Genomic DNA, 23,314 nt, shown 5'->3' with positions numbered 1-23,314 from the left:
TTATTAAACATTATTCAAATAATTGTTTATTTTCATAAATTAAATTCTTCTCTTTCTTAGAGATAATTGTAATTTAAATAAGAGTATATTTTTATTATACAAATAAAACATTAGATAACAAAAAAAAAAAATCTTATCTAAGATGTGTAACTGTTTCTTTCATTGACTGTTAAAATGCATGAATATGTTCAATATAGATCATTTTCTTCGTCACTTGAGCTAGAATCCTAAAAATAAATAAAAATAATTTAAATAACATATAAAACCAATGGTAATTAGTTATACAACTATCAAAATGGAAAAATATACAAATGTTTTTCATACACAAGTATCATGTAACTAATACAAATAAATAATGTATTAGATAACTTTTAATGAAATGTGCTAATCATAGTTATCCAATTTATTTTTTTGAAATATTAACATCTGCTAAGTTTTTAAAACAATGACTAATAATAATAGTAATAATACAAAACCAATTATATTTTATTGAATAAAACATAGATACAGAAGATTAATATTAAATATAATAATCGAATAATTGAGCTGACATAAATTAATTTTAGAACATCTTTTAAGGAAGAATAACTTAAGTTTAGTTTTGAAGTGCATACTGCATGGATACCTAAATCAACTTATATTAACAGTAACTAAATATTATCAATTTTGTTTTTCATTAAATTTTCCATTTTGTGTCAGATATTGATTCTTTGTATGATTTTTTTTTTTTAAGCTGTCTAATCGAAATTAAAATTGGCCAGTTAGTGGTAAAATATTATGCTATTATAAACAATATAATACAATTTCAACCAGTACGTGAATAGGTTTCCCCACCTATAAAGTTATAACTACATCCCAACACACATTAAAACACACATTTACTATGCATACACTTCAACAACCAGCATAGAAGATATAATATTATATTAATGAAATTATTTTATAATATTACTTGTTGTGTTTGTGCAAGAATTGATGATTTGATACAGTTAGACAATATAATATCATCCTTTGAAGTATTTATATCTATTAATTTAAGATCTTGTTTGGTGAATGGTAAATTTGCATTTTCAATAATCTTAAATAAAAAATACAAGATAATAACAACTTATTTAGTGTTGATATATAGTGATGAATCAATACTCTATACTCTATTCGGAATGAGATTGTACCTCGGCGGCCAGTTTGTGCGCATGTGTGTGGCTTTACTACAAAGCAGGCCTGCAGATAGTTGACTCGGTAGGTGGACAAAGGTGTGTTGTCTAACTGCCGCTCGATGAAAACTGGTTGCCGCCGAGGTATGATCTCATTCCGAATAGAGTATATAATAGTTATACTATGTAAAAATGATGATATTTTGGTTTTGAATTACCATTTTTGAGCCATCTTTTAATTGAGCTGCTATGTGTCTGCCAGGTACAATCTGTAAACTAGTATATGTACTTATATGCTTGCAAATATTAGACATCCACTGAATAACACGGGCTTTGGAACATTTGAATGCAATATCTCTCATTTCATGGTACTAAATAATAAATCATAAACTTTAAAATAAAAAAAAATTATGTTATTTTATTATACAGTATATTTTAGTGTACCTCTTCATTGAGCAGTTCATTTAAATGAGTTATGAAATTGGATTTAATACTACTTAAAATTGCAAACAAAAACTGAATTAAAGAGGAAGAGGAAACTACTAAATTGACTAAAAATAGGACTATGAATACATTCATTACACAGTTACACACAATCACTTCATGACAAAATGATCCACCCATATGCAAAACGTGCGGATTGGACTACACAGAAAAACATATAATCACCGTATGCCAAAAATAAAAAAATGAGAAAAAAACGCCATATATTAAAACAGATAGGAGAAGTACTAGGACCAGACCCACAATCAATCACCAACATCATACAATTTATAAAAGAAATACAATTATATAACTTAATTTAAGCCAATTGACAGGAGGGGCATCTAAGCCTCCCTGGATGAATTTCAAAAAGACTGCTATTGATATGACAAAATGTATATTTGGTTAAAGTGTTTAAGTCAAAAGGTGCTTTTTTTTATCTAAATTAATCTTAATGGCAACAATTTCAACAATTAGGTATTTATTTCTTGTACAGAAGAAGTAAAATACATTTTAAAATAAATTACGGTAGATTAATAAACATTCATACCTCTTAATGAAATAATTGGAGAAATAACATACTGATATGACATCTTATATACAATTTTTATATTATTAAAATATTTTTAAGAAACTTATATCAGTAGGAAATTTGAAAGGTCTAATGAAGTCCTAATATTTAGTGATGGTAACAAATGGTAAATAGATAATATCATATATTAACTTAAAACTTAAACATGGTTTATAATTAGAAAGGAAATATGTTTTCTTTTAATATTTTAAAATATACTGTTTCTGTAGAAATTATTTGTAAAGTGAACTGCAAGTTTAAACTACATTTAATTGTAAATAGTTTAAAACTATGTTTACAAATTATTAATTAAAGTAAGATAAATCAAAAACATACACACTTATTAATATTATGTTATTAAAGTAAACATAATTTATTATTCAACCTACTTAAATAAAAATTGTATCATGACAATTAAAATGGGTACTTAATATAACATTACCATACAGCCGAGACCATGTCCAAACATATCAGATTCTAATATGTCTTGAACTGACATTCCTGGTCTTATATTTTGTGGATCCAAGTGTAAATTCATTTTTTTTTTGATTTCCAACAATAATTGATTAATACTTCCTATTTTGAATATAGGCTTATAATGTTTAGCATCATCTATAAAATTTATTAAATATTTGAGTATTATAATATAAGAGTAGGTATAGGTTATACTGAGTGATTCATTTATCAAACACTACTTATTATTTCAAAATGTATTTGTTTTTGAAAATATTAAATAGTAGAAATAAAACAACAACTGTTTTTTAAATAATATTTCTATCACTTAATGTTTTATTTTTTTTTATTCTTTTATCATTTAATTTCATATTCTGAAGCAGAATATTTTTTAGAGTATTTGGTACATATAAATATTTTATGAGATATAAGTATTTAAAAATTAGGTAAGCGGTATCTCTCTGTAACTCACAAATCTGCTCAAATCTGACTTTAAAATTAAATATTTATAAAATGTATCTTTTCTAGTAAAAAAAAAAACACTGAAATGTGTTAATGCTAAATAAATAAAATATTACATTATAATTAATTTACCTTTTGGAAAAACCGTAGAGTAAAGTCTTTCCAAACTACTTTTAGCTTTCATTATATCCATGCCGATTTCTGTCTCTGCAGTGAATAAATATGGTAAGTCCAATGTGCCTTCTTGAAAATCAGTAGGGTCGATTTGTCCATCCTAAAATAATGTAGTTAATAGTTAACAAATAACTATACAATTATTGCATTTACCTTTAAAAATGTTAAAAATTCCAATAATATATTTTGATAATCATCCGGATGGTCATGCCAACAACAAATTTGATGAAATAGATCAGAATATTCTCTCATACCTCCAGCAAAACCTCTTGGGTAAATTTTAGCTGTAAAAATAATTTGAGTTACTTTAAAAAAAAATTTATTTTATTTTCAAAAAAATTTACTATTTATTGGTTTATATAACTTATAGTATAAGAAGTTTAAATATTAAATACTTGCATTATCGTTTTCACTAACAAAATAGAAAAATTCCAAATTCCAAAAGGAAGGTAAGTAACCACTATGTATCAGATGAAAATATACATACAATTATCGCAAATAACTATAAAGTAGGATTCACTAAATTTTGTTTAAAAAATATTTACTACACATTTTTAAATTCTGAGCTACTGTGTTCAAAATACTTACCACTCCATAGCTATTGATAAAATGCTTAGATTTTTAACTTTGGTGTGGTTTTACTTCAATTCTAGTTAATTATTGAATGTAATTCAGTAAATAAATCAAGTATCATTAAAAAAAAATTTGCTATAAAAAAATCCGAGAATTTTTCACAAAAATGTTAGCCATAAAAATGATTTTAGCTATAATACTTATATAATACAATAAAAAAAAAATAATATAAAAAATATTTGATTTAGATAAATATAATACCATTGAAAAACTTAGTGAAATATTTAATTTTAACATTATACTATAATAGGGGACTTACAATACTACTATGATATTTTAAATACTTACAAATACCAATAATTTTATGATATGTACGAGAAACACCATTTATTAAATTAAATTCTACTGCTGCTATTTCAGCAGGAAAATAATATTGTTCTCCGTTATGGGTATGACAATTAATATGCAATAAAATAAATTTCTTTTCAAATAATTCTGAAAAATAAAATTCTTTAATATTATAATATTTAAACTTATTCCAACATAATTAGAGGCATGGTTTAGTAGCCTATGATTAGTATATTAAATGTTTATGAACCGTTAAATTAAACAGTTTTTTGCACAACACGGAAAAAATACATAAAATATTTAAAAAATAAGTTTTTCTTTTCATATCAAATGTATATTGAATAATTATTTTATTATTTTATTTTATTAACTTCATTCAATTTAATAAATTGTATACAAATCTTTCTAGATTCATAGTAAAAATAATTGAGAATATACTAGTACTATTAGTAAATAAAAATAATTGTATTAGTTATTTTTTTTTAACAATTAATGACATAAATATTAACCAAGAAAATAAACAAAATAATTGAAAACTGGATACTTGTGATTCACATAATATACATTTAAGAAATATGAATTGCATTCATATTATAATATTATATTGCATTTATAGTTATATATATTATATTATATCAAAACTATAATTTTAGTTTTATTGATCACATATTATTATAAAATACGGTGAAAAGCATATTTGCCTAAAAAATTGTGAAATATTATATCATTGATAAGTAAAAACAATTAAATCACTTAAAATTAAATTTTGTTTTTCTATTTAATAATTTTTCCCATGTTTTAAAATGAACATTGAATTTGTTGTATTAAAAGATGGAAAAAGTAGCATATTTTTCATCAACTCCTGTTAAAAGATTCATGTATCAACAAAAGATAATATAATATAATAATTAAATATCACTTAAGTGGATGCTTCTCTCGCATGAAATGTTTTCGTTTTACAAGCATCAACATAGCATATTTGTTTTTAGTAGGACCAAATTTATGTAGTTAAGTAATATACTAATATCAGAGTGAATTGACTTATTATTAAACATAAAAGTAAAAACATTATTTGTTATCTTTCATCGATTTTTTAAACGATATTTTAATTTTTAATCAAATAATGAGTATTTATAATACTATAATATAAAAATGCTCATAATTTTCTTAAAAACTAAAATATCCTAAAAAAATTGGCAAAAGATAACAAATTATGTTCTTATTTTTAAGTTTGATAATAGGTCAATTCATTGTAATATTAAAATTAACAAAATAAAATCAGTTCCACTGAAAGCAAACTTACTATGTTGTACATTTGTACGACGAAGACAATATATACGGATGTAAAAACCTTTTAATAACAATTTTCAAATGGTTGAAAGATATTCAAATTATTTAGAAACATTTTTAAGAACAATTGGGTCTACTTTATAATTTTAATATATTATACTTAGGTAATCTTGTCTTATATAACTTATATAATTTTCTCTTTAACTAATAATAATACTTTTATAAAATTAATTGATTATAATATTTGGTACTTGTTTGTTATCGCCCCGCCAGTACGCCGTATAAAATTTATCGCCCCGCCACTCTTGTTTGTTATCGCCCCTCCAGTACATCGCATACAATTTATCACTATTGCTAATCGTTTGTGAGCTATTTTAGAAAATGAGAAAACTACATTTTATCATTTTTATGATATAGGATATTCGTTCGTTGCTGGCATTCGTTTACCATTTCATTTACTTATTACCTACTACTGAGAAATTCGAAAAATTAAATTTAATACGTTAAAATGAATTTTACTGAATTACTTACAATTGTTTCAAACAGTGATACTGGAATTAGCTTTTTACAACAACATAGTATAATTAAAGTTAGTGAAATGTGTGAAAATGGCCATATAATGTTTATCAAGGGATCGCGATGGCGATGTCAGAAAAGAAGTTGCCGAAAGGAAAAAGGATTAAGAATTAATAATTGGCTAACTGGTTCTAGACTACCAATACACACAATTGTCCATTTCATATACTACTGGGCCCGAGAAATGTCTTCGGTAACATTTTGTAAACGTGAACTAAATATGGGACAAAATGCTATGGTTGATTGGAGTAATTATCTACGTGAGGTATGTGTATGGAAGCTTGAAAATAATCAAAATAAAGAAATTGGTGGTCCCGGTGTTTTTGTGGAAATAGATGAAAGTTTATTTGTGCGTAGAAAAAATAATGCTGGGCGTATTCTGCCACAACAATGGATTTTTGGTGGAATATGTCGGGAAACTAAAGCGTGTTTTATAATCAGTGTACCAGATCGATCGGAAAAAACATTATTACCTATAATACAAAGATATATAAGACCAGGCTCAATAATTTTGTCAGATTGTTGGAAAGCTTACAATAATTTGCAGCAAGTGGGATTCAAACATAATACGGTAAACCACACGTATAATTTTGTCGATCCGGACACAGGGGCTCACACCCAACATATTGAGAGGTTGTGGGGTTCTGCTAAATGGGGCAATAAAAAGCGTCGTGGAACTAACAGAAATTTTCTAGAATCATATTTGGCAGAGTTTATGTGGAGAACACGTCTCGGAGAACAAGACGCATTTGAAACTATCCTTAAAGATATTTCCGAATTCTGGCCTCCATTATAACTATAGATTCATAATATATTTTCTACATTTTTATACATATTTTATATTTTATACATTTTTGAATTTAAATTTTATACTATACATTTATATATTTAAAACTATTAAAATAAAATAATATTATACATTGAAATATTTTTTTTTATTTATAGAGGGGCGATAACAAACAAGAGTGGCGGGGCGATAAATTTTATACGGCGTACTGGCGGGGCGATAACAAACAAGTACCTAATATTTATTAATTTTACATGTTAATAAACTTAGCGTATCAAAACAAATCAGATTCATTTCTATTGAGAAACTGAGTGATCTCTATATCAATGAATATATTGTACATATATTTTAACTATAATTTATAGAACTTAATAGAACAGTTTTATATAATAATTCTTACCCTTATCATTTAGAATAAATTCAAACATCTTGGTCAAATACTTCTGCATATTCAAAAAATCATTGCTATTATTACGTAGATCACTCATTTTTGTAAGCGGCTTTTCATTATCTTGGTTTGAATTATTTTTACGAGCAAGAACTTTATATTTATTTTTTTCTTCATCAGTCATAGACTATAATATAATATAATAATTATTATAAAAATTGACTATAAAATCCTTTACCATATTAGGAGTGGCCAAACTATCATTAAATATTTAATCATACAATATTTATTTACAAAAGTTATAGTTATAGTTATTTGTTATTAGTGTTATTGAATTGATACAAACATTTAAAAAAAGATGATTATATTTTCAATAGTATATATTTATAAGTAAAAACTAGACCACTCCTAAACTACACAGTAGATACCATTTAGAGATTACTTACATTCCATATCGGTGCTAATTTATTACTTAATTGTTGAAAACTAGAAGGTTTATTTCCTTTATTAATTTCTTCATTTCTATAATCAGCCAAGAAAATAGAAAATGCATTTTTCTTGGTAGCCATATTTATCTATAGAAAAACAATAAGCATAATGCTGCATTAATTAGTAATACATTTAATTAGACAAACTTAAAACTAGTGTATAATCTACTAACTTACATTTCTTACCAATGAAATTAAATAAAATTATGTTTAAAATAACTAGTGTTTTCTATACATCCATTAAGATAGAGTATCTACACTTTTTAAAAGTAAACATTTGTAGTTTAAGATTGTATATATTTATGATAAAAATTAACACTATAAAGTTAAGATAACATGACATAAAAACATATTGATAGTTAGAAAGTTATTTTATTAGTTATATAAAATATGTTTCTAAATTTCTTAGTTGTCAAGTTTTACATTAATTTTTTGTCGGTGTAAAACTGAAAATTTGCTTATCAACAAATACTAATCATTTCTAAAGATAAATTAATGGAAAACTAAGATTACTGTACGAGTATGAATATATAATCAAAATGGAACCATTATTAAGCACTAAATCAGTATTGATAGATAAATCGGTTACAATATAAATCGAAAATTTACTGTCTTAATAGCATATTTTATTAATTTTTCTAGTAGTTGTTTTAATACCAAGTTTTGAGCATAAATACTTGTGCTTTAAGTAGGTTACCCATGGAGATAATATTAATTTTATAAGAATGTTCGTAGCACCCTGACGGATGTCGATATTTACGTTTTATATAATAAGATTCCCAATAAACGAAACATATGTATAATACTTATACAGCTACAATATATTTAAAATGTTGTAAGTGTACGTCAGTTTTTACATATCACGTATTGAAATGTTTAAAATCATTCTTATTTTGAATCATTCAACAGTAATATTTTAATGTTCATACTTTACCTTCACTTAATTCCAATAGTAGTAAAATAAAACAGTAAGCACGAAAGTACTATACAGTATACAATAGTAATAAGAGAAAAAATCAATAAATTGGAAAGCAGAAGTCGTGGGCATCAAACATAAAAATTACAAATTATTAATTAGGAACAATCTAAGAACGATCGACTTAAGATAATATATTGGCATTTGGCACGGTGGCGCTTATCAGTGAGTGTAGTACCACAGAATATAATATTATGTGTTAGCGTCACGCAACGGTTATCTACAATCAGGCCTACGACACGCCAATGTAATTCTGTGTGCCGGACATGGTGTAATATTAGTTGATATTAAATTTAATCTATTCTGTGGTAATATACTGTATAGTGCCGGTCGATTATTGTATCCACAGAAATCTAAACATATTATGTTTATATATCTGTGGTTGTAAACTTAAAGCAAGCGATGCAGTAACGCGAGTAAACAAATGAATATCGTATTATTGTCATAATATTTTGGTGCGTGGACTCGTAATCGACAAATGGTCTGATAACGAATATGTGATAAGAATTACGAAAGGTTCCAAACAAACCGTGATGGTTCACCCCGTTTAAAATAGGTGTACAGGGAAGACGTAATTTGAACTAGAATACTAGAATAGATATTCATTTTTAATAAATTTCTGTTCAATTTTTAGCCTAATGACCATTCATTATTTATAATACACGTGTTTTTACAAATTTTAATTCAAAAACCTTGAAGATTGGTGTATTTATCCGTGTGAAAATCGAATTTTCTAAAAGTAAATATTGATAAAGAACAATATTGCATATAAACTACCAGCTACTACTCCAATAAATAAAAGTTAAGTGTACCCATGTCCCATAATTATTTTAATAAATAGAGAAGACTGTAAGTTTTTTAGGTTCCTTGCAAATGAGGTATCTAGGTACAACGCAATAATTGGGTTAAAACAGTAAGGTACTTTGTTAACTTTATTTAAACTATTGTACTTTATCAAAAAAATATATTATGTTCTATTTATATTGGTAATATTTCTTATTATTACTATATGTAGAAGATCAGATGCTGTACCTACAAAAAACACAAAAATTTGCAGTTGCCATTTTAAGAAAGGATTGAGAATCAATGGTGCTACTATTTTTTCGTAGAAAAAAAATTAACATTTTAATTTTGTTTTTCCAGAAAAGTGCACAAAGTATACAATACTATAAAAATTAAATAATTTTTTCTTATATTATTGTAATAGACAATAGTATATAATTTCAAAAATGTCTAATAAAACATCGAAATATGCACTAAAAAAGTTTCATATTTTAAATTGTTATATCATGACGAATTTTGTGCTCACTTAGTTTATCATACGATAAACTAAAATAAATATGCAAATGCATACAAATCCGCCCTGTATTTATAATTTATTACGACCAAGTAGTATCCTCGGTGACTGCAAATAGCTGGAGAGTGGAAAAAAATGTCCCGGAAATAAGGGCAAAAATTTTGGTAAGGACGAGTTATAGTACTTGCAAACTAGTCGAAGACGTCTGAACTACTCCTGTGTCACTGGGCGTTAGCCCAGCGCACAATGGAGCAATGGTATTTATAAGAGATTCAGTTATAGACCTTTTAGGTATTATATTTTATCATTGATATACACTGTCGAAACAGGTCTGCCTTACGGCTGGGCTGACGTCGACTGCTGCGGGCGTCCTCACATTGCTTAGACATCGATTCGGTTGTATATATATGTAGCAGATTAGTCTTAGTAATAACAAGGTAGAGTACTGGCTGTTTTTCAGTTCGATAACCGCGCTCTGGCGTTTGTTCATAGTCGCCAATAGCTAACACTTGTCACAGAACACTCTCCGCATAGAGTGCACTGCTATTATCGAATACTCTGCGGCGGTTCACGACTATTATGTACCAACCAGGCGCCAAGGTTTGTTAAACCAATATTGTTGAAGTTTGAAATAGTAGTTTAAATTATTTTCTTTATGGATGGCCATGGTTTGATTTTTTTCTTGAGATTTACCAATATTTTTCAAAGCTTATATTAATTTCCATGCGAGAACAAGAAGTACTTAGAAATAAGGATCCATATATATAGCTAGAAAATATACAATTATAAATATTTAAATTAATCTATTATTTATTAATAATATAAATAGTTACTTAACATGTATTTTTTAATAAAAATTTATTTCAATGTTATTTAATAAAACTTAGACTATTTTATCTTTTACTAATTTTTAAAATAATTTACTAATAGGTAGTTATATTAATTATGAGCTTTATCTTTAAATCAATAACTACACAAATAATAATCGAATGACCTATTTAAATTCATAAGTAAAACAAAAATGTATTGCTACAAAAAAAAATGTATATATTTAAATCTTATAAGTCTTCTAGTAACATAATATGCCGTGTGTGGCCAAACTGTAAACTGTTGTCAATGTTGATCACAATTACTGTCCATTCTTTGATGTACCTTATTTGTACCTTTTACCAATAACCGATGGGAAACGGCCAGAACGGCCAGTGACTAATATTTCTATCAGTTCGACTCCCCACTCATCCCCATCGGATAGGTCGCGCGGGACCAGCGTGCACTCGATACCAGTCCAGTGACTACTATTACTATTGTCAATAGCCCCACTTAGACCGGCAATGGGCGGGGGTGGTTCACATGCGAATCGCACTGGTTTGGTGGTAAATCGTCACGCAGAGAGCGGTTGTCTTGTTCTGTCTTATTAACCGAACGCTTCTCGTACGCCAAAACTACTAACCCGCTGCCAACGTAAATACTAGTTTTCACTGTACCAGGCCTCCGTTTCAGCAAGTATGCTACTGAGTTCTGCCTTTGTTGTAATAAAATAAAATAAAATGATTTTTGTTCCAGGCGTGTTTAGTGTCTAGTGTCAGGAAATATGATGGCTAACTATTCATTTAACATGGGTAAGTTTAAATTTGTTTATTATTTATGAACAGTTACTAGGTAGGACAATAAAAAAAATGTAGGTAAACCACATGATATGTAATATATTATAACATTAACATATATATATATATATATATGTCAGGTGTTAGGGGACGAGAGAGAAGTATAGTTATGATCGCGCGGATTACAACAACAATAAATAACAATAGGACAACTGACTTACCCATTAACCTATTTAATGTACAATTTTTTGATTAACGCCAGAACATATAATAATATATAATATATACATCATATGTAGGTAATTATATAATAGATATGTGTGTGTGTGTGTGTGTGTGTGTGTGTGTGTGTGTGTGTGTGTGTGTGTGTGTTATATATATACCTACATATGATGTATATTATATTATTATAGGTATGTTTATATGTTCTGGCGTAGATGAATAAAATGTACATTAAATAGGTTATGGGTAAGTTAGTTGTCCTATTGTTATTCATTGTTGTCCGATTCATTGTCTTGATCCGCGCAAGATACATGCAGCTGTCTCATCCCCTATCACTTGACGTCATTGCCATCCGATCCGAATCGGTGAAATCGGAATCCGACGACTGTAACGAATGCTCGAAAACCACCGGCTTACTCATAGGCAATACAACGCACGACGGGGTGACGTGCACGAGGTGTATAAACAAAAAAAAACACATGTACGCTAATAAAAATTTGAATGGCGTACAGCAGTGATACACACGAACGGCGATGTCTCTCTTTGCACTTACACGATCGATATATTTCGTCGGTATGTAGAGACCGATATATTAGAATAGTTGCTGGCCAATAACGCCATCCTCGTTTGAATCAACTCGACAAAGAAAAAAAATTGAATTTCGAACACGGCGAGTGCTACATTATAAAAAACGTTGCGATTTACAACGAGAATGTTCCGAGCCCCGAGGGCATGGATCAATTGCGCCCGACATAAAATTTTTGTGTAGGGTCATTTATACCAATAATTTCGCTTGTATAACACTTACTAAAATGCTTGAAAATTAAAACTTATTTATTGACAATTGATTACTGATTAAAGTGACTAGGTATAATATATTTTATAACAGTATCGGAAATTTTATGAAACGTTTTTATTTTATTATGAATAATTAACAATCAAAAAATAACTTCTAAAACGCAAAAAAAATTATTTATTTATTTATTTATTTATATTATATGTTGCATAATATATATTAATACTCCCAACAAAATCAGTTAGTGTTTTCATTCATTATATTGTATAGGTAGTTAAAACTAACTTAACATTTTTCTTAGGTATTGTAAAATGTTTTAATTGTAATTATTGATCTATTGATCCTAAAATGTTTAGAGCGCAATTGATATATATATATACCCATACATAAAAGTAATTTTAGTCGTAATTGGTAAACTGCAGCCTGTTCCGGGCGTAAACGAGGGGAGTCCCGATGACATTTTATAACTTTCCTGTCGCGGACCGGTGACATATTAGGGGAATGATGTATTTTCAGAGTATTTATAATTTCGATAAATAAAAATAAAAATTATTTAGACGGCAATTTGGCAAGAGGTTAGAGGAGTGGAAAATCACAACATTTTGGTTTTCTACTCCGCTCACCTAAACTTTAAATATTTATGAGTGCATGTGAACTAATTGAATTTCGAATTTTATGTATCGAAATACTCTAAAAAATATTCAGCTTTAGAATATGAATTCAAAAATGTATGTTTTGGTCATTAAAAAAAGTAAAAACTTATAACGTCATTAACTCATGATGAAAAAATATTAGATATAATTTTTTTTTTAATTGTTTTATTTTGATTACAAATTATACAAAAAAAAATTTTGAAACGTTATAGATTTTTATATAATGAGAGCAGCGATAAATAATCATTAAAGATAGGATTTTAACGACTTGCATTATTTTTCTTTGATCCTTTAAAATGTTATCTTAGCTAAAATTCGTTCCATTGATTCAGAATATATTCATTTTATTTTGCATTTATTATGGAAATTTTTGGATAAGAATACATTTTGTACCATTTTTAACGTATTTTTTTAATTTTTATGACATTTTTTGATATTATAGGTCGTTTTCAGTAGATTTTGAACAATGTTGAACATTTTTCTCGAATTTTAGATTTTAAAGTAAATTTATTTTTACTCAGCAATGATTTAAATTATTATTTTACTGATTTTCAGTAAATTTATATTCAAAAAAAACAATGAAAACTGATATTTTTTTAATTTATACTTAACTTTTTAATTTAATTTTTTTTAACAGTAAATTAAACTAAAAATTTAAATGTTTACGAAGGTTTTTTTAAGTTATCAACATCCTATCTCTAATATTCTCCTTGAATATTATTTTCAAATTAACCATTTTTTACAAATAATTTTGATCTATAAACTTGTATTCTAAACCCAAAATTGGTAAATTTAGAATAAGGTATAATTTAAAAAATAAAATATAATTTTTATTTTTCTTAGTACGTATTTTTTAGTTCTAAACATCATATTACATTATACATTTATTGTTAAATCAATAAATTATTAACTATTGAGAAATGTTTAATATAATATTTGTAAATTAAATTATTTAAAAAATATAGAAATTTAGAATTTTATTTTTCTGAAAATAAATGTTTTTATAATAAATCATACAATTTGATAATGTGTAATAGTAATATTAAAATAAAATAATAATTCATAAATAATAATAAATGTATAATGTATTAGATGACATTTAGACACACAAAAAAAAATATAAAACTATAAAAAAAAGTCAAATTTAATAATTATTTTTTAAAATTATACCTAGATTAAATTTACTTGAAAAGAAAATTAATTTGAAAATTACATTAAAAACTCGATAATTTATTAATTATTAAAAAATTAATAACCTTATTGTACTTCAACGTTAACTGAATAAAATTAAAATATCTAATAGGTTTATTTGGATTTAATCTGTTATTACTTAGTTTTATCTAACGTTTTATCGTTTACGATAGTAACTTTATATATAAATACATATCGGTACGTACCTATAGGCTAATATAGCCAGATTACTGGGTGTATCGGATTATTGAACGGCCGGATTTCCGAGATTCTGTACTGTATATTCAAAATATAATAGGTAGCTAGGCTACTATGAAAAAAAATAATTAAATAGTGCTGTACATTTGAATAAAAATACACGAGTTAAAAAATTTTAAGTCATAGGAATTTATGATCCATTATACTCATTCATTAGTCTAGTTTAATGTCTTTCTACAGAATTGAAAATATTTATAGTATAATATATCAGTGGTCTTCAACCTTTTTGGAACCGCCACCCACTTTTTTAGGCCTACAATTTTCGCAACCCACGTAAGCTATGTAAAAAAACTAAAATTTCTGAATTCTTTGCAGTATAGTACTATTAAAACTGAATAAATAAAAATTACATTTTAGTAGATATTTTCATTTATTAATTTTCTATGTTTAATAATTTAAAAATTATTTTTTGCCTTTAATTTTATAAATTTAATTTTTATTTTAAAAAGAAGACTTATCGTGACCCAAAATTGGGTCGCGACCCACTGGTTAAAGACCGCTGGCCGTCCACTGGTATATATTAATATATTATATATTACGGATGGTAGAGGAAAATTGGTAAATTACGTCATTACCCGGTCTACAGTGCTCGAACTGGGAAAAAATAAGTAGCCTCTACTTAGCGCCTCGCTCAATCCAACGATTTAAAAACTACTTTCCAGGTGTATAATTACTTAACACAGACCCAGGTTAACACAGGTTTGTAAAATGTTGTAAAAAAACACGTTTTAAACTCAAATGTACATTATTCACCGGCCATTGACATCAATTACTAGAAAAGTTAAAATTTTCGCGCAAATACCTACCTATAACATAATAATAACAATACACATACATCTTAAATAAATTACTTTTTAAACGTTTTAAATAATATTATCGTTGTTTATGTGTTATTTCCAATGAAGTTTCTTCGAAGGAAACCACTGAAATCAAGACCACCGATGAATCATTTCTTCTGAACATACCATTACCTGCAGAATCATGTGCAGACGATGGCACTGACGGTAAGTCGGGTGCGGGTTGAATGAACTAATATATCATCTGAATTTTGAATTTTATATTTATCAAAATACTCTAAAATATATCCAGCTTTAGAATTTGAATTTAAAGATTCATGTTGTCATTCTAAAAAAGTAAATACTTATAACGTTATAACGAAAAAATATTAAGTTTAGAATTTTTTTTTAAAAATTTTATTTTATTTTGAATAGAAGTAATGTAAAAAAATATTTTCTAAAACGTTAATAGATTTTGAAATAATGAGAGTTCAATGATAAATAATTACTAAAGACAGGATGTTGATGACTTTTACAATTTTTTCCTTTAGTAAGTATGTACTACAAAATATTATAAATTTACTAAAAATATTTAATTATATAATATATACATATATTCATACATCATACATCTTATGTTGTTTTTACTTTTTACGCCAATCTTGTATAAATAAATTATCATTGTCTTGGTATAGATATTATTCCAGGTTTTAACGTTATTTATCTTAATGACTCAAGTCGCAGGTATTTTTTAGTTACATAATAAAATAAAAACATACAAGTAACATGTACTTATTCTAATAAAAACACAACAGATATGTCATATTTTCCGGTATAGATAGCAAACTACACTAGTGAATACCAAAAACATAATTATATTATCGTTATGTATATGTGTTATTACTTATTTCCAATGAAGGCTCTCGGATGGAAACCACTGAAATCAAGACTAGCGATGAATTATTTCTTCTGAACATACCATTACCTGCAGAATCATGTGCAGACGATAGCAATAACGGTAAGTCGGGTGCGGGTTGAATAAACAAATATCATCTGAATTTTGAATTTTATGTATATCAAAATTCAAAATAATCTAAAAAATATTTAGCTTTAGAATTTGAATTTTGTGATGCGTGTCGTCATTGTAAAAAGTAAATACTATTAGAACGTTTATAACGAAAAAATTTTTAAATTTATAATTTTATTTTATTTTAATTTCAGTAGAAGTTACGTAAAAAAAAATATTTTCAAAAACGTTAATTGATTTTAAAATACCGAGAGTTCAATGATAAAATAAATAATCACTAGAGATAGGATGTTGATGACTTTTACAATTTTTTCCTTTCGGCTTTGGTAGGGAGTAGGGACCTATATTGATTCCGCCACCTACCAATTTATACCTAACACCTAATATGTATTATAATTTAATTAATAATAAATAAAATTTTTTTTTACTTTTTTCTTAAATTACATCTTTAAAATAATACAAAAAAAAGGTGGGCAAGTGGATGGAAAGTAGGTCACTATAACAGTTGGAGGACACTTTGTACAGCCACCCAGAAAAAATAAAAACCGCGGACAGTTTGTACTATTTACTATTTGTACTATTTCAAGTAAAAAAAAATATTAAGACATGAAATGTTAGACATAATTTGTTAGTGCAAACCATAGGTAGTTAACAATGTTAACATACATAAAACATAAATAATAATAATCAGGGCTAGGATTTGTATGCAATAAAAAATTGTAAAATATGCATTTTATTTACCAAAATATACAAGAATATGTATTTAAATTGTTATAAGATAAACACAAAATTATAGTTACAAAAAAAATATTTATTTATTGAAAAACATTAGTGATTGGCTGTTTATCTTCATATAATATAATTGAGAACTAAAATAAAATAATTTAGAAATAAAATTTATAATTCACATTCATAAGTGGAAATATTTTTAATTTTATGTTTGAAAATAGTTGGAAAATTTATGTTTGACAAAAAAAACCAAGTTTTATACTTTAATCAGCTGCAGGCCTAGAATTAAATACGAAATATTAATATTAAATTATAAATATTAATTACAAAATATACTATAAAACATGCATTTTTCGCAATAATATTCATTTTATTCAATATATGCAATAATATGCATTTTATCCAAAATATGCAAAAACATGCAAAATTAAGATACCACCATTTACATACCGTACAAAACGTCCACGATCGAATTTTACCAATTCATTATCACCGTACAAACTACAACTAGTGTCCGCGATATGCAACTCAAACAATAAATAGTACAAACTGTCCGTTTATACCCACTATAACGGATGTGTTAAATTTGAATGCAATGACTGCAGGTATCATTGTATACGAAAAACGATTCTGAACGGAGATGATTTGTCAGTCAATGATAATTAGTAGGATATATTATATTATTATAATAGGTATATATATTATACATATAATATATAGGTATAACTTTATTTAAATTGTAATATATTATCATTATTTTACGCGATTCCGTAAAAAACTAAATTTCAAACGCTCATAAAATTTTTTCTATATTGGATTTTTTTTTACAGTTACTTCAAGGAAAAGTTATGGATAACTTTGTATTGAGTTTTTAACATTAGGTATAAATCACATAAAATTTATGAATTTTTAACTTAAAAATTCCTTGCAAATTTTCACGATTTTGATATATTTCGTAAACATTTGAACTTTAAATGCTTAGTATAAACAAAAATTGTGACTAACGATTTTTGATTTTTTTTTTAACTACGATAATTACAACTTATAATAAACCTTGTATTCAATTTTAAAGATTTTTTGGAATGCCAAATTATTTTTATCGGCATTTCAAGAAAAAATTTTTAGAAAAATCGAAAATTTCAATGGTTTATAAATAGTTTAAAAAAATTCTAAATATTTTGAAAATTTAATAGTAAATAGATAACGTTAATATTAACATTTTGTGAACATTTCAAGTAATTACAATGATTCGTTTTTTAGTTGCAGCAAAATAAAAAAATTGATTTTGTCAAAAAGTGGTTATGCGTAAAAATTCCCATATTTCCGTTATTTTTTCAGGGTTTTTCCTGACGCTTTTGAAAACTACTAAAAATTTTTTACTTTAGACCCCCTAAAATATCAACTAGATGAATTTTCCTTTTCTGAAGTCAAAAATCAAAGCATTATTATTTATTATTATTACTCCAAAACGTGATAACAGACACAAAAAAACACACATAATTGTAAAATCAATACATTCGCATTACTCCGTTCCGAGTCTAATACAATACAATATCTATATATATATAAAAAATAAAATAAATACAAAATAAATTTGATAACAATTTTTATCATGTAGGTATATTGTATTATTTTTATATAGGTACTTGGTTAAAAGTTGTAAAGTACCTAATAGGTATTTCTTATAATGTAATGATATCAAAATCAAACTAACATAACTTTTGCATTACAATTTGTATTAATACATTTCCACTTATAGGCACATAAATCATCACAAAGTTTGTTTTAAAAAACTTTTCATTTTGATAAATAACTAAGTTATTTTTCGTTAACCAGCTACAATTCCGAAATTCATTATTGTGAAGTATAATGATACGAGGAAAAATCAAGACTATAACCAGATTAGTATAGGACAATTACGCTTCTACACGTTAGATTATCATCAATTAGCGAGCAAGTTAAGTTATAATAATACTTTTATAACCATAAATTATAATCTATAAAACGATAATTTTTATTCGGGAAGATTATTGTATTCCCTGGCGGAATCGATATACCTTATCCCCTATAGTGGTCTAGTATAAAAAAAGTCTGGCGGAATCGATGAAACCCTTGGTAGGTATACTATAGAATGCTATAAATTTACTAAAAATTAGTTTCATGCTCCCTTGATTCATAATAATATACTTATTAAATATTTAATTACATAATATATATATATTCATACGACTTATGTTGTTTTTACGCCATTCCTGAATAAATAAGGTATCATCGTCTTGGTAGATATTATTGCAATTTTAACGTTATTTAACTTAACGACACAAGTCGTAGGTATAGGTACTTTCTAGTAACATAATAAAATAAAAATATACAAGTAACATGTATTCTAATAAAAACACGACAGGTGTGCCATATTTTCCGGTATAGGTAATAAACTACATACTAGCGTCACTAGCATAATTATACCAAAAACATAATAATATTATCGTATCCGTGTTATTTCCAATGAAGGCTCTCGGATGGAAACCACTGAAATCAAGACCAGCGAACCTCTTCAGACCACACCGTACAGTCCGTACCGTCCGTACCGTTCATACCGATCGTACATGTACCGTCCATACCGCCCGTACACTCTGTACCGTCCGTGCCCAGAATCGCGTGCAAACTATCACAACATTCGTAACAATGGTAAGCCCGGTACACGTAGAACTACACCAGTGAATACAAAAATCATAATAATATTATCGTTGTATCTGTGTTATTTCCAATGAAGGCTCTCGGATGGAAACCACTGAAATCAAGACCAGCAAACCTCTTCATACCACACCGTACCGACGGAACCGTCCATACCGTCCATACACTCTGTACCGTCATTACCCAAAATCGCGTGCAAACTATCGCAACATTCGCAAAAATGGTAAGCCCGCGGGTGCGGGTTTAATAAAGCGCCGCGGAAACCGCAAGTCGCAACTTGCACGCGTGAAACGTCGTGAGGCTAGAGCTGCGGCTAGAGCTGCGGCTAGAGCTGCGGCTAGAGCTGCGGCTAAACCTACTAGTGTTGCGGCTGTGGCTGAAACTGCGACCGGGTTTTCACCAAGCACCGTATCGACTACAGGCAAACTGGATAAAATTTGGAAGTACTGCAGGTACATCGCAACCAAACACCCCGGAAAATGATTCTGAAAAATGTAATAATTTTTTTGTTTTGTTTTTTTTTTGATTGGATCTTCAAATTATATCTGTTACGAGTTTGTCAAAAATAAAATCAACACGATACCATCAATCAATATATGTTTTGTTCTTGTTCACGACTTATGAATAACACTACTTATTAATAGGGCTCGGATTTTAAAGCATAATAAATAACAAAAAAAGCATAAAATTGTTTAAAAAAAAGCAAAAATGAAGCATATTTATTTTTAAAAAAATCAAAAAAAAAGCACGACTAAAAATTAACACGAATTAGGTTATAATTTTATAAAACTGAATAAAAACTAAAATCTACAAACTATATGCAATAGTCGATAAGCTATCGACCCATAAGCTATCTGTAGATCGATAATCTATACATTTCAATCATTACATTTAATGACGTTTCGCACTAATGGTACGGTCACGGTCATTATTGCGAGTTTTCACATTTCTTATTAAGTAAATAAACACTTTTATATAATAATTTATTACGGGTTTTGACATTTCTTATAAATTATATGAACATTTTTTTAATTACTATAGCGTAACAAACAAATAAAAATTACACAGCTAGAATAACTGAAGAAAGCAATAAAAAAGCAAAAAAAGCATTTATATTAAAAAAAGCAAAAATAAATTCGTTTATTTCGAATCAGATTAACGTGAAACGAATTATGTATAAAAATTAGATTTTTATCTTAAATATATAAAAAGAAGCATTTGCTTTAAAATCCGAGCCCTACTTATTAATATAACAATAAATTACATTATTTAACATATAAATATATCTTAATTCAGAGCATTACAAGATGGGTCAATCAAAAAGGGCCAGATAACGATTTTTGCCACATTTATTTATAAAATAAAGCTGTGTAAAATCGTCTATGCAGAAGTAAACCACTAAAATAACATAGGTATTTTAATTTCGGAGACAAGCTCATATCAGGTCATACATAAAAATAGTGTATAATAAAAAAGTTACATTGGAAACTTATTTTTTTTTATATATAAATAAAGCACTACTCTGTTTTACGTTAGGTGTTAATTGGGCCACAGTGAATGGATGTATATGTATTAAATTTGAATTTAATATCATTGTATAGGACTGCGGTGGCATCTTGGGGGGGGGTCATAAGGGTGTAGTTGCACGCACGACAATTTTTCTAGGAGGGCAAAAGTATCATTTTACACCCACAGACAAGAGTCAAAATATTATACTAATTTAAACATAGAATACAGTTTTACATTAAAATTTTTTTTATGACTTTTGTAATAGCAGCAGTTAAATATTAGGTGATGTTGGGAAACACCCCCACAGGTTTATAAATCACCATAAACGTTTGCACCCACATGAGTTTCTACCAAGTGCCACTTATGGTATAGAAAAAAATGATTATGAGCTAATTCGGTCTATTAACATAGGTATATTTCACAATTTGTATATGTTTTCTTATATCATAAATATAATTTATACCATATTTTATTATTGTTATTACCTTAAGTCAATACCACCTTGCCGTAAAATAATGTGAATAGGTTCAAATGGTTCAATGAATTAACTATAAACCTATAATATCTTAAAACTGATCAAAATAATATTTTGAAAATGTGATTTCGTAGGGTAAAATTCATAATATATTCTTGAAACTTTAAAATCTCTTCTAATAATACTTTTGTATTATAATATCATTATTCATCATTAAAATATTTATATTAAAGGAGAATATTGCATTCAATTATTAAACCTTAGTTATTACAATTGAGAATTTTATAAATTGTCGGGATTGTGACTAATTTTGTAACATTTAAACTTAAAATGCGTAAAAAAAAAATTTATTTATTAATGTATTATTTATCCTTTTATAGAAATATAACAACAACAATAATTTTTGCTCTACAATATACTTTTTAGACAATTGTAAATAAAATAATTAAAAAACAATGATTTATTTCATTTGTAAAAAAAATATTGGTAATATTTCTGTTTTTTTACACCCGTCACCCACCATAAAGCAATATATTTATTAAAACCTTTAAGTAGATATGAATGCATAGAGAAAAATTGTACACAAACATTTGCAAGTTTAAATAGTTTCTGAAAACATCTTATAAGAAAACATGAAGTTTTAAGTAGGTACAAGACAATATACTAATGGTAGTTTAAATAACTATGAAATAGATGGGTAATATACGATTGCGAATGGAACGATTGCGAACGTTTTTACCCGACTTTAATTTTGCGATGTTGTCAGATTTGGTGTTAATAACAAATTTTTAAATAATAATTTAAAAAAAAAATCAAATAGTAATAATATAAGGGTTTTTTGCTATTACACCACGCCGGGGCGATGCCGATAAGATAGATAGGTACAATGGTTAAAATGATTTTTCAGCTTACCGTTTTTAGTCAGTGACGAAATTTAAGATGCATTTTTAGCATTAATAGCCGAATGCCCCAACCTAGAAAAAGCTCATGTATTTACAGACTATAATTTAGTATCGACATATATTGCACCTGATTCATTATTTCCACCATATATTTGGGCACAAGAACCCTCAGTAAATCCAAGGTATGGTTTTAAAATTTTTTAAATTAAATTCTTGTTCCTTCCTATGTTAATTTTATTAGTAAATTCAAAATCTCTAAGTTTTTATAGTTATTTTTTAGAACTACTAATGGTCCAGAGAGCTTTCATAGGACGTACAATGGTCAGTTTTATAGCCTCCATCCTCCAACACACGTAGTTATATCAGTTTTAAAAGAAATACAAGCTCAAACTTTGACAATAATTAATTCAATTAAAAACAATGTACATAATCCTATGGCCAAATAAGATTAATCTAAA

The 23,314-nt window shown here is 26.9% G+C and overlaps 2 protein-coding genes across 2 annotated transcripts; one reads left to right on the top strand and one right to left on the bottom strand.

The window, feature by feature from the left end:
- LOC132931736 (protein maelstrom 1-like) lies at positions 1 to 9,163 on the bottom strand. Its single transcript, XM_060997698.1, has 10 exons — positions 8,682 to 9,163; positions 7,706 to 7,834; positions 7,272 to 7,446; positions 4,219 to 4,365; positions 3,451 to 3,581; positions 3,256 to 3,397; positions 2,651 to 2,820; positions 1,373 to 1,525; positions 953 to 1,078; positions 1 to 227 (listed from the first exon to the last, which is right to left on the bottom strand). Exons 2-10 carry the CDS (start codon positions 7,826 to 7,828, stop codon positions 189 to 191), a joined length of 1,206 nt encoding a protein of 401 aa, XP_060853681.1. The 5' UTR covers positions 7,829 to 7,834; positions 8,682 to 9,163; the 3' UTR covers positions 1 to 188.
- A 2,208-nt stretch (positions 9,164 to 11,371) lies between these two features.
- LOC132926249 (uncharacterized) lies at positions 11,372 to 20,453 on the top strand. Its single transcript, XM_060990612.1, has 6 exons — positions 11,372 to 11,523; positions 11,584 to 11,639; positions 15,650 to 15,748; positions 16,440 to 16,538; positions 19,788 to 19,964; positions 20,050 to 20,453. The coding sequence occupies exons 2-6, from the start codon at positions 11,612 to 11,614 to the stop codon at positions 20,451 to 20,453; spliced, it is 807 nt and encodes a 268-aa protein (XP_060846595.1). The 5' UTR covers positions 11,372 to 11,523; positions 11,584 to 11,611.
- Positions 20,454 to 23,314: the final 2,861 nt, after the last annotated feature.

This window comes from Rhopalosiphum padi, chromosome 1 (genome assembly GCF_020882245.1).
Source record: "Rhopalosiphum padi isolate XX-2018 chromosome 1, ASM2088224v1, whole genome shotgun sequence".
Classification (NCBI taxonomy): Eukaryota; Metazoa; Arthropoda; class Insecta; order Hemiptera; family Aphididae; genus Rhopalosiphum; species Rhopalosiphum padi.
The sequence above is the reverse complement of the archived record's forward strand: the minus strand, read 5'-3'. Positions and strand labels throughout refer to the sequence as shown.

Bases quoted from the DNA above. Each gene is read 5' to 3' on its own strand.
- LOC132931736 (XM_060997698.1), bottom strand. From the start codon at position 7,828: ATGGCTACCAAGAAAAATGCATTTTCTATTTTCTTGGCTGATTATAGA. The intron at 3,398-3,450 runs GTAAATGCAATA...ACATTATTTTAG, and splicing joins AATTTTTAACATTTTTAAAG to GATGGACAAATCGACCCTAC. The intron at 1,079-1,372 runs GTAATTCAAAAC...TTTTTATTTAAG, and splicing joins TAAAAGATGGCTCAAAAATG to ATTATTGAAAATGCAAATTT.
- LOC132926249 (XM_060990612.1), top strand. From the start codon at position 11,612: ATGATGGCTAACTATTCATTTAACATGG. The intron at 11,640-15,649 runs GTAAGTTTAAAT...TTTCCAATGAAG, and splicing joins TAACTATTCATTTAACATGG to TTTCTTCGAAGGAAACCACT. The intron at 16,539-19,787 runs GTAAGTCGGGTG...TTTCCAATGAAG, and splicing joins TGCAGACGATAGCAATAACG to GCTCTCGGATGGAAACCACT.